General features: G+C 35.5%; 1 protein-coding gene across 2 annotated transcripts in view; it reads left to right on the forward strand.

The window, feature by feature from the left end:
* Positions 1-768: 768 nt before the first annotated feature.
* Positions 769-12,791, forward strand: part of COL21A1 (collagen type XXI alpha 1 chain) — a gene marked incomplete at its 5' end in the record, with an annotated part of 68,679 nt that continues 56,656 nt past the window's right edge. For both annotated transcript variants that reach the window (XM_083858522.1, XM_083858523.1), the window contains 6 exons: positions 769-856; positions 2,758-3,309; positions 7,869-8,037; positions 8,168-8,384; positions 9,757-9,930; positions 10,861-10,938. In XM_083858522.1, the coding sequence (XP_083714648.1) occupies positions 769-856; positions 2,758-3,309; positions 7,869-8,037; positions 8,168-8,384; positions 9,757-9,930; positions 10,861-10,938 (1,278 nt within the window). The remainder of the gene's footprint in view (positions 857-2,757; positions 3,310-7,868; positions 8,038-8,167; positions 8,385-9,756; positions 9,931-10,860; positions 10,939-12,791) is intronic.

Genomic DNA, 12,791 nt, shown 5'->3' on the forward strand with positions numbered 1-12,791 from the left:
TTTTTAACAGCAATATAAGACCAAAATTGCATGTTTGCTTGACAGGGGGTTGTATTTCATAAACCATGATAGCAAAGGAGATATAAACAGAGAAAAAATAATTTGAAAATGAAGTTGAAGAAAAAACTAAGTTGAAGAGAAGTTGAAGATTTGTGTTATCTTCCATATTACAATACACTGTCTGCAGGGCTTGGCTCTGCTGTGAAAGGGTTGGGGCTTGCTGAGATCCTGACTGCTTGTGTCAGTCTCAGTCCTGGGGTAGAGGAGTAGAAATTGTCCCAGACTCCCTGAAGTAGCCAGGTGTGGGGGTTGAGACTGAAGTGACACCTTTCCACCAGTACCTGATATGTAAACATTAGCCATATTTTGGATCTTTTGGTAATGTCTTTTGATAATGGTTACAGGGTGGGGTAGTGGGATAGTGTTTGGATAAGTATGAATAGGAATATAACCTACTTGTGGAAGTGCCTAGCAGGAGAAGTGTATAAATGCACCTTGGTGAAAACTGAGCTTCCATAAAAAGGCTGGTGAGTGTTATTGAGTTTAGAAGCTCAATTTTGGGCTTATATGCCTGACCGACACTTTTTAAGTCAATGGTTCATTGTAGGGTGGCAACATCTGATCTTACAGATTCAATTCAGAGATGTTCCTCAGACATGATTTTTGAACTGCAGAAGCTTGGAATTTTTTTGTAATATAATAACACTGTATTTTCTTTTCATTTTCCCCCATCTAGTTTTGTATCAAGACCTTGAAAATAAAATACACATGGCACAGATCGTAACATTTTTTCAGATGCTGTTAATTCTGCTACTTCATGATTATATCTCAGCTGAAGATGGCGAAACAAGAGCAAGTAGGTCTTAATTTTTGCATTTCAGATAAGCACAGCTTCAAAGCATGCCTCGAATTTTTAGTATCTGTTTTGATGTTCACATGTACCCTTCTGCTGATCGCGATTTTATTCCATTATAATTTTCCTGGTGACAATCTGAAAATATATGAAAAATAGCCTAAATATCTTATTTCTTCATTAGGGACTGAATGTCTTTCTTTGCATCTTGGAAATGCCCAAGGGGGTAGATGGAACTGTAAAGCTCCAGTTTTGATTTAAAATTGAGTCTTGATTTTCAGTCGTATTTTCATTGCTTCAGAAGTCATGTTCTGAGTAGCTTAGTGTTATGTGAGAAACTAAATGAGGAAGAATGAAAGTTCTGTGAGAGGAAACTAACTCCAGTTCTGGGACATACCTTCTTCCACATTCTTCAAAATTAGCATCTCAAACCCCACCAAACCATTTTTATACACTAAATCTAGTTTATAGAAAAGAAAACATTAAAGCAAAGTAGCTTTCCTAAAGAAAAAGTGACCAAATAAAAAAAGTGTAGAAGACTTGCCTCTAGCCGCAATGACGCTTCCAGGGTAGATCTTTTTCCTCTAGTTTTGCTCTCAATCCAGAAATTTTCAGTATTTCACAACAAACTCCATAGAATTCCTTCTGGTCTTTAGAAAGACTGTTTATTTTCAGTCTTTCTGCGCTAGGAGTATCCATCAAAATGAATACTCTGCTTTTAGTGGTGTCTAATTATGAGTCCCTTAAAACTGAAATTACTCTGTGCTTCATATCCCTGCACCATTAAGTCATGCATTCAGTGTGCCCCTTGCTCCTTTTGCCAGTGTCTTTTCACCACCACCTGCATTCCAAAAACATTTCTCCAGCAGATTGTGGTCACTTGCTTGCAAGGAAGGTGAAAACTTGCCTTGACCAGAAGTGTCTGTAGGCAAATTTCAGGATAAGGCAAAGCTCTCATTCTTGTGGTGGAGCTGCAGACTTTCAGAAAACAAAAGGACAGTAAGCCCCAGCACCTCATGTGCTGTGAGATCAAAATAAACCCTCCTGCTTTTGGCCATATCCTTGGCATCTCATATGTCAGTTATCAAATCTTCTTTCACAGTCAATGGAAGGCAATTCCCTTTTTTAGAAAGTTATTCCCTTCATCTGAAAATGGGCATGTAGCCTGGTTAGGACTTTTCTATGGATATGCTTATGTCTGTCCATGGCCTATAGTTGGCAATTTAGTTTAAAAACTCAGTTTATAACTACAGCTAGGAGAGCTGAATCCATGCCTAAGTCATCATGCAGTTACACTGTAGTTATTAAATGCTTACATGATTCTATATTCTGGAGGTTGAGCTCATTCACTGAATACTTTTCTTCTGTAAAAATCAGAATACGCTACCAGCAACATTCAATTGAAACTCAGGATTTTATAATACTAGTTCTGTAAATGCCATGTAGCAGTGTCCGAAGTCAATTAAAATGTATTTGTAAAAGGATTCTGGAGTATTCAGGCCTTCCTCTGCAGTGTGCTTGGTTTGCTAACAAAAAGCAGTTTTTATGTTTATCCTTTCTGCAGATGAGATATGAAAATACCCAATATATATTCCTCTTTGTTTATTGAGTAGAATGCAATTGCAAGCTAAGGAACTGAATTCCAGAAATTTTCCTATTTATTCCTGGTGCTAATGTAGAAACCAGAAAATGGTGTGGCTTTCAGATACCAAGTTTGATTTGTGTAGCTTACACAGATATCACTTGCCTTGATAAACTCTGCTATTTTTTTTCAGCTGGAAAGTATTTGTCAATATAGATCTTAAAATAAACACTAATTGATAGGAAAGGCATTTACTGTGGAGGAAGAACATGAAAGTGTTTATTAAAATATTTGCTTTTTTCTTTTTTTTTTTTTTTTTAAGGCTGCAGAACTGCTCCAGCAGATTTAGTTTTTATCTTGGATGGTTCTTACAGTGTTGGCCCAGAAAACTTTGAAATAATCAAAAGTTGGCTTGTCAATATTACAAGAAACTTTGACATAGGGCCAAAGTTTATTCAAGTTGGAGTTGTCCAGTACAGTGATTACCCAGTACTTGAAATTCCCCTCGGAACTCATGAATCCAGTGAGAACCTCATCAGAGAAATGGTGTCCATACACTATCTGGGAGGAAACACAAGAACAGGAAGAGCTATTCAGTTTTCCTATGACCATCTTTTTGCAAAATCTTCACGATTTTTAACAAAAATAGCAGTTGTTCTCACTGATGGAAAGTCCCAAGATGAAGTCAAAGATGTAGCAGCAGAAGCAAGGAAAAATAAGATCACCTTGTTTGCAATTGGTGTTGGCTCTGAAATTGAGGAGGATGAACTTAAAGCTATTGCCAATAAGCCTTCATCAACTTATGTATTTTATGTTGAAGATTATATTGCAATATCAAGAATTAAAGAAGTTATAAAACAGAAACTCTGTGAAGGTAAGGGATTATAAAATATTTAAAGTGAGCAAAATGTAGTTCTGACACAAATTTTTTTATTTCACAAGCAGAATACATGATTAATGTAACCTAAGGGACCTGATACTCTTTACTTTGATATTCTTTCTTTTTGATCTTCTTTGTGGAAATTCCTCCCAAAATGTTATTTTCTCTGTCAAACAAAGAGGTATATTTGGGAAAGATACAGTGTTTTAACACAGTATGGGTTTAATTTCAATATGTGTTCTCTTGCCCTAAGACCAAATGTTTTTTCATTGATAAAGTTTAAAAACACTAAAATATTTCAGCAATTCTCACAGTGCTGAGAATACAGAGTTTACTCTATAGATTTCCTGGTTGCAACTGATGGTCATGCACAGTCCAGCATTTCTTCTAGAGAGGTGAGAGAACAGCCTGCCATTACAACAGGAATTCTTCTTAATACATACTTCTAGTATGTATTGAAAAACTCAGAAGAAAGGCTCCTGGCAAAAGTCATAGAATTGTAGAGTGGTTTGGAATGTAGGGGACCTTAAAGATCATCTAGTTCCAACCCCCCTGCCATGGGCAGGGACACCTTTCACTAGATCAGGTTGCTTAGAGCCCCATCCAGCCTGGCCTTGAACGCCTCCAGGGATGGGGTATCTATAACAGGGCTATCTGTTCCAGTCCTTCACTGCCCTGATGGTAAAGATTTTTGCTAATAATCCAAATCTACCCTCCTTTAGTTTGAAGCTGTTCTGTCTTGTCCTGTCACTACATGCCCTTGTGAAAAGTTCCTCTCCAGCTCTCTTGTAAGGCTCCTTTAGGTACTGGAAGGCTGCCCTAAGGTCTCCTCACACCCTTCTCTTCTCCAGGCTGAACAACCCCAACTTTCTCAGCCTTTTTCCATAAGAGAGAGCCCCCAGCCTTCTAATTAGCTTTGCGGCTTCCTCTGGACTTGCTCCAGCAAGTCCACATCTTATGATGTGGCCCCAGAGCTGGGCACAGCACTCCAGGTAGGGACTCAAGAGAGTGGAGTAGATATCTGTGGTTGTAGCATGCTGCTATGATGTTTCTTAGAAGAGTTTTATAGAAGAGTTAGCCAAGACCGACATTGTAAAGTGACTCTTTGACTTTAGAACACTAACAGCGTTACTACGTTGAGTTTTCTGAAACTTTGTAAAACAATGCCTTTCTTTTATGCATTAAAAAAAACCCAACAAATTGCTTCTAAAATGTATCACTCAGACTCTAGTATGTCAGTGTTTTGTGTACATGTTTTATTATTAAGAATTGGTGCAAGTCCTATTTCAGTTGTACCATATTTCTCTACTTAGTAAGAGTGAAAAATAGATTTTGTTTGCTCTCACTTTGAATATCAACTTCATTGAAAAAATATGGTGATACTTCTGTTGAGAATATTAGTGTTTATTTCTTGTTGCATTAAATGAAAATCGTAGTAATTCCTTATGGCTGATGCAGTAAGGTGGTCAGTCCAAAAATTAAATCAGCTAAGTGGAGCTAAATTCTTTAATAGAACTTCATGCAGAGTGAAATTCCCCTAAATAAACACTAAATAAAAACGATATTTTCTTTAAATAAAGTTTTAGAAGAAGTGCCATTATATTTCATCAAAATGGATTTTCAGCTTTCATCATCAGGTTAACTAGTATCCTTTAAATTTCATCTGTGATATTTCACATGATTTACAGCAGTAATCTGGGAATGTAGACTATTTCTACAAAGTGTACTTATTCCTTCCCTTGAAGCGACCCTTTGCTTCATCTCTCTTATGTGCACTTCCCTTGTTTTAGCATTTAGATGCTTCTCTCGCAGAGCAATCAAAGCCACTTGGCAGCTTCATTTCTAACCATAATGTCTTTAGCAGGTGAACTCCAAGACTGATAAACTGGAATTTTTATAGCTAAGTTGAGCATTATTTGATTGATTGATTGATTTACTGGTTCCCATGTTCCTAAGATTCACTTGGACTGGAGGAGAGGAAGTTCCATGAGGGCCGAGCAGCAATGGTTTGGCTGTGATCAACCACATGAAACTTACTGAAAATTTTGCAATTCTCTCTTCATGGTCTTAGTGTAAATGTCTAAAAAAATTGCTAGCTTTTGCTCTATGGAGTTTTAAAATCCATTCTCAAGTGAATGGAGATAAAAGGCCAGAGGGGCAGTATCTCCTTTCTGGACAATGGAGGCTGAGGTTTATGGGTTCCTGGAGCAAGTGTTGCTCTTAGGAACGGGCTTGCAGGTGGTGGGCTCTGGTGTGCCTTTTGGGGACTCTAGTGTTTGTTTTAGAGTGCATCAGGGGAAGAAGACTTCCTGAACCTGTCAGCCAGAATTGAACCAAATATTTGAGAACTATTTAATATTTATTATTTATTCTGAAAGACAAATGTTCCTGTACTATGGATATGCTATAGCAAAAAAAAAAAAAAAAAATTAAAAAAAGAGTTTCAGGAGTGCATTTAGGAAGAAAACCCAATGCAGACCTCAGGATTTTGTCTGGAGGATGCAGAGAAAAGTTGCTTTGTCCAAGATACTGGGGGTTAACATCATAAAGTTTTTTCATACTTTAGGAAGGAAAGTAAGCATCTGAAAACTGTGTAAAAACACTAAAAGGCAATGAGATTTCAGAAAAAGCTAGAGAGTTGAAGTGACTGGAAATACAACCCCATTTACAATGGAAGACAGCTCTTAATTTTGCCACTGATTTCTGCATGCTGTAATGGCTCAGTTAGTTATCAAAATAGTCCAGCCAAAAGATTATCCAGAAAACCCAGAAAGGATCTACCTGACTGGGAATTTTTCATGAAATTCACCAGCGTGCCCCTGGTAATAAAAAATAGTTTCTTAATGTGTAATTTTACATGTGGTCAATTTGTTTGGTTGATATTGGTTTGGAACAGTTATTTTGGTCCTGATCCATAATAATGGCCCTCTTCTATAAAGTATTCCTATTTCTGCCTTTAGTTTTTGTTTTTACACCAAATTTGTAATATTCTAACTGATAGGAGGTGCTATATTTGTCAGTGTATATGTATGTGATTATCTGTAATCTCTGTTGATTGTGATATGTCCAGTATCCACCTTTACAGTAAATGAGCTTAAAAAATAGTTCCATGGTAACAATGCACACTTGAACAAACCTGAAAAAAGCACCATTACTGTTACTTAATAGCAGAAGTATATTGACTTAAATCTGTGCTTTGACAAGAATGAGACAGAAAGTTTTGTTGGACTTGGGTTTGTGTTTTTTAAATTTTTTTCTTTCTTTTTTTTTTTTTTTTTTTTTTTTCTTTTTTTTTTTACTATTCAGGAGGTAGACATCTTAAGTTCCAAAATGTGGCCAGAGTTCTTGCAATTCTTTCTTGTAGAACAGATAGATAATTTATTTTTAATTTGGAAGTCAGGTGTTATTTTGCTGTGGGGAGGAAAAGAAAACTAAGGGGAGTTCAGGTGGCTTCTTGCTCCTGCCCTAAATACCTGTGACATGTCCTGTTAAGATGGATTGTCCTTTCCCATGACAGATAGGTTGTGCAGAAAATTAGTGGAATTTTCTTGGAGCATATTTATTCTGCCTGCCCCACCAGAATGGGGTAGCTTCTGACTGCCCTGGGGTTGGTTAGAAAGGGAAGTCAGCCAGTGTTGCTCATATTATGAAAACAAGCCAGTCTAGACCTTTGAGCTGATAATTCCCTGGCAGAGAGACAGAAGCTTTCCAGCCCATGGCTAGTCCAAATGGAGATACTCTCCACCCTTTCTTTGGAATGTATTCTTAACCTCTTCCCTGTCTATGAACTGATGCTTTTCTGAAGAAACAGTGGGAACTGAATAATGATATTTATTGTAAACAGTTCAACATAATTTTATTAAAACAAAAAATTTCCTTTTCATTGATTTTTTACCCTAATGTTTGTTTCAGTATTAAGTTTCACTGTCCTATCTCTTTTTCATTTTGTTGGTTGAGACAACTTAGGGTTTTTTTTGTGTAAAGATAATTAACCAAGATAATGTGCAGCTAACTTACACTTCCACAGAAAATATATCACACAGAATTTTTCCAGTGAGAATAACTTCAAGAAGATTTCAGTGTAACAGAAAAAAACAGCTCAGAGTCCATTTTGAGTTAAATAAAATGAAAACAAAACTTTGTCCATTTTCAAACTGATTTTATAGTTGGGAGGGATGCTGAATTCAAATTGTTAGTGCATTTTGAATATTGACATCCATAATTTTGTATAATTTTGGAACCAACCAATTTTAGAAATTAAATTCAATATATTTATTAATCAGATATTGTAATACCCATTAACTACAATTAGTGACAATTCAAAATAGTATGTGAATGTAATTACAGTAAAATATGACATCTTAATATTCTTGCTTCAAGTCCCTGAGGATCCTGCTAACCACTTCTTTCATATTGTACTTAACTGACAGTTCTCAGTTCTCTTTTTATTTCTTGAAAGGCAGATTAAAAAAAAAATTACTTGGGTGGGAGGCTACTTTTCTTGGAAGTTTTAAATTGTATTTTGGACTGTCCTTGCATTTATTACTTTGCAGAATCTGTTTGTCCAACAAGAATTCCTGTGGCAGCTCGAGATGAGAAAGGATTTGACATTCTCGTAGGATTAGGTGTGAAAAAAAAAGTTAAAAAGAGAATTCAAATATCAACCACTAATGCAAAAGCTTATGAAGTAACCTCACGTGTTGACCTTTCAGAATTAACAAGGTATTGAATTTTATAAATACACTTCTATATTCAATAAGATTTTTTTTCTTTAAGTGAAAATGACTTATTTTAGAACTTTTATGAATGTTCAAGTACTGTCTTGTTTTTTCCACCCTTCCCCCTTATTTAGGAATGTGTTTCCAGAAGGTCTCCCTCCATCCTATGTCTTTGTTTCCACACAAAGATTTAAAGTCAAAAAGACATGGGATTTGTGGAGGATCCTGAGTCTCGATAAGAGACCACAGATAGCAGTCACTGTTAATGGAGAAGAGAAAACATTATCATTCACTACAACAAGTTTAATAAATGGCACACAAGTTATTACATTTGCTGCACCTCATGTAAAGGTAAGGAGTATGTCACCATCATGCTGGAATACTTCTTTAAGTACCCATTATTTCACTATTCCCCTCGTTGAGCAAACCAGTTTTATTGTTTTCTAGTACAATTGAAAAATTGTTTTTCATCTTTCTTCAGTAATTTCCAGTAAAGTATTCCACTCTTGAAAGAAAGATTATCTTAGCTGCAGATGAGACAGAGGAATGGAGATTGAATGAGCCTATTCTTGCATTTGTAGCAGGGATATATGCAGCCCAGAGATTGCCATTCCTGCCACAGGGAGTATTATTTAAGAGAACGGAGAGGGCTAATTCAGCAGAAAAAGACTGGGAAAGATTTGCTGCTGGAGCACTTCATGGCCAAGTGGGTTCAACTTTTCTGGGAACCAGAGGCCTGCATTCAAATCCCTACTCCAAATCAGGCTGAAGGAATTTTAAATATAAATCCTCATTGAAGAAAGGACTCCTATCCAAGGAATAGGTCTTAACTACTAAGCGTTTTTCTAGGGAGAGGTATTTTATTCTTCTGTTAATGGATGGAGAATTTTTGCTTTTTCTTTCCAAATTTCCTCTACCTTTTAATTATTATTAGTAGGAATTTTTTTAATTATTATTATTTTAAGAAGCTGTGTTAAACTTGATTTACTGGAAAGTGTTAGAAAATTCAATTTCAAGTCAATAATCAATTTGTATTTATCTGTTTCTTGGAGCTGCGCAAAGAAATCAGTCTTGTTCATGCAGTCTCAGGTATCCATGAACTCCACCAGGAAAACACAACTTTCATGTTTGGGTTTTTTTGATTATTTTGTGTGTTTGTTTGTTTGTTGGTTTGGTTTTGTTTCTCTGTGCTTGCTTTGCTATTATGGAGAGCATTAATTTCATGGCTTTTTTAGACCTGTGTGTCTCTAAACACAGAATGAATGTCAATGCACTCTTAATTTACATTTTTCTTTAATAAACTTTTATGATAATTTATCACTTATCAATTTATCACAAGTACCAATTTTGTTCACCATGATTGATGATCTGAAGTGTTTGAGACATTAACCCACTGCTGATAAAGAGGCTTCTGGCTGCATATTTTTAACAAACACAGGTTTGAACATGTTTAAGGTCATACACTAAAAAAAAAAATCTATGTGAGTTATAAAATAATTCTGAAATAAGGATTAGTTATTACCAATTGTCATATTTTCAATTACAGTATTATTTGGCGATACTTTGTTTGCCTATATAGTTTAGAATTATTTATATATAAAACCTGCAGCCTTGATCATCTCAACTATTAACAACAGTTTGATTGTTGAAGTGCAGTTTTATCGTTACTTAAATTAAAGGCTTTTTTTTTTTTAAACAAGGTCGTTTTCTTCATTTTTCTTAGACATTGTTTGATGAAGGCTGGCATCAAATTCGTCTCTTAGTAACAGAAGACTTTGTAACTTTATATATAGATGGACAAGAAATTGAAACAAAGCAATTACATCCTGTTTTAGGTATTTACATCAGTGGGCTAACCCAAATAGGAAAATATTCTGGAAAGGAGGAAACGGTACAGGTAGGCATATGCTAAAACTACAATAATTCAGTAATTCTGTTCTAGGTTAACATTAAATTAGTGGCTTCTTGAGCTTACCCTTCTGACTTAGAGTAGACTGAAATTTAGTATACAAAGTTGTAATACTTGAGAGAGAATAAAAATGGTCAGGAGGACTTAGCACAAGTGATGTATCGTGTGACATGGATGCTTAACTGGTCTCACTTTTTCCAAGGACAAAATTGATGCAATGTAGTTGCCTGAATTTGGGAAACAGTGTCTCAAAGTAGAGAATTTCCTCTGCTTGACATTTGCATATGATGTCCTTCCATCAGTGTATGTATGGGTGATGCTGGTAAAAGAGGGAAAATTTTGATCAAGTTTCTTTCTCCTTGCTTTGCAGTCATGATAGTTTAATACTAGAAAAACTGATAGTTTAATTTTGTTTTGGAATGTAGGAACAAAGCAGAATGGCAAAAACTTTTGTTTACCTGATGCCAGTGTTTTTATTCAATGCTTTTTAAAGATTAATTTTGTGTACTAAACACTAAGGACACTTAGGGATGCTTTCAGATGCTTCACCGGAATTTACTAATCCTACATCTAATATGAGCAGGTCTGTGTAGAAGCATCTTTCTAGGTCTGTTGATGTAAAAAGAGAGAGGTTGGACTTGCTATTAACTTGTTTCCTCAATGATATTGGCAGCGAGTGTAGTTTGTGCTCCATGTGTTTGGATTAATTCCCGGGAAATATGGATGGTGATTTCTGTTATTTTAAAGAAAATTCTTGGATTGATTATTTTTATTTAAATGATTCTGTTACAGTATGTTTGATTGGTTGCACATATTAATCATTGTGAGTAGCCTAAAAATATTTCTGTATATTTAATTGATTTTTAACTGTAGTGGATGCACAGACCTCTAAAGAGTCTTTTATGTTTTGAATTACAGTTTGATATACAAAAACTGCGAATCTACTGTGACCCAGAGCAAAATAATCGAGAAACAGTCTGTGAGATCCCAGGATTTGTGAGTATGATAGATGAGTTTTTGAGGACTACTTGACATTTTTTTACAAATCACTGTTTAAAGCTGACATAATGAAGTTTTAAAATAAATTATACTACGTTGATTCAGCTGGTGCAAATACGTGCTTTTTACCTGTGCAGTATCAAGTGACGTGGACCTTGTCTATTTTCATCATATTTTCTCATGAAGTTTTTTACAAGTTGTTTTGGTTTAGGTTTTTAATGATTTAAATTTGATACATTTGAGTATAGAAGAATCTCAGAATCCTCTCTTAAAAAATCACATTTTAAGCATTATAGAATAATAAAACTTCTAGGTTTTTTCAGTGTAAAATTCTTTAAATATGACTTTTGAACTTTTCTGATATACTCCTTGCTACTTGTCAGGTCATTTAATCTGTGAAATTTTGGTACATAACCAGCAAACCTGTATTTCTAAATCAACCTTCTCCCATTAGAAATATCTATGCTTAGATCTGTCATAAATATCCCATTATCTGAAATGTTGCCACAATTTCAAGAAGTATGCTAAATACAAGACAAATAAAATCAAGATCTCATGATTCATATTCGCAAGCTTATGGGGACCCTTTGGCCCTCTCTTGGTCCTCTTACAGTTAATTATGCACTGAAATGCAAAACATATACGAACAGATCGGGAAACCGGTCATGACTGACAGAGTGGGATTTAAGCATTCAGTTCCTATCTCAAAGCATAAGCAAGAGATTGATTTAAACATACAGATTCAAAATACTCTCCTTTGCTTGGTGACTAAAGCAAACTAAGCTAAGGATTATCAGCTGCCAGTGTCTTACTGTGTAGACCCACATTCCACATGCTGTGATTTGATTTAGTATAATTTTGCTGGTTGGACAATAGAACCATTGAATCTCCAGCATCCAGATTTTCTTTTTTGTCAGACTGGCAGGTATTGACAGCTAGTCTGTTTTTCTTCTTTTTGTTTGGGGCCAGTATGTCTGTTACATCCTTATCAGAGCTTTTTCAACTTTCAATCAAGCAGCAAGTAGGTGAATGGATTATTAGCTGTTCTGAACTCTATGTGTCAAGAACAAAAAAGTTCAGGAACACTTTTGTAAAATCAGCTTTGAATCTTGAAGAAGATAAAAAATATGGCTATTTAATTGCACCACATATCCTTTTTCTGTTTCCAAATCAAAAGTAGGATATGAAAAATAGTCAAATGAAAACATTTTGCATAAAGATAGCAACCACTAAAAAGTCTTTAATTTCTTATGTTCTCTGCAATTTATCAAGGAGTTGAAGCCAAAAGATTGCTTTTTGCCATTATAGTTTCCTTGTCTGTTTTTGTAAATTAAATTTGGACTTTGCCCATGAGATTCTGGACTCCTTTAGAAAATAAAAATATTGGATGATCTTCAAGGGGAAATATGTGGTTTGTGGTTGTATTCTGTCAGTGTGGTTGTGTCAGAGTTCCTGAAATAAGCAGAGGCTTTATGTACTAATTACAGCCCAAATAAATCCCCCTTCCCAGAGATACCTAGCTAAATAGTAATTTTAAGCTCCTTCTATGATCCGTGAAAAATGAAAAGTTTCTCAAGGGGTTACTTAAGCTGAAAGTTGAATACAGAGGAGGCTCTCTGTGTCCACAGAGTGTATATGAAATCTGCAGTGACTATGTGCATTAGAATACTCCTGTGGCCAGTGTGGCTAATGGTGGCTACTAAACTATTAAGACAGACAATTTCATGGTTGCTCTACTGAAGTATTTGGGGTTGGATTGCTCTGTGGTGTTGCAGATTCTGGAACAAAAATCAATTGATAGCAGAGTCTAATGCAGTCACAGGAAAACGAGAAAAAGCCAGCCTTGCCTC

Source organism: Zosterops lateralis, assembly GCF_965231275.1.
Source record: "Zosterops lateralis genome assembly, chromosome: 3".
Classification (NCBI taxonomy): Eukaryota; Metazoa; Chordata; class Aves; order Passeriformes; family Zosteropidae; genus Zosterops; species Zosterops lateralis.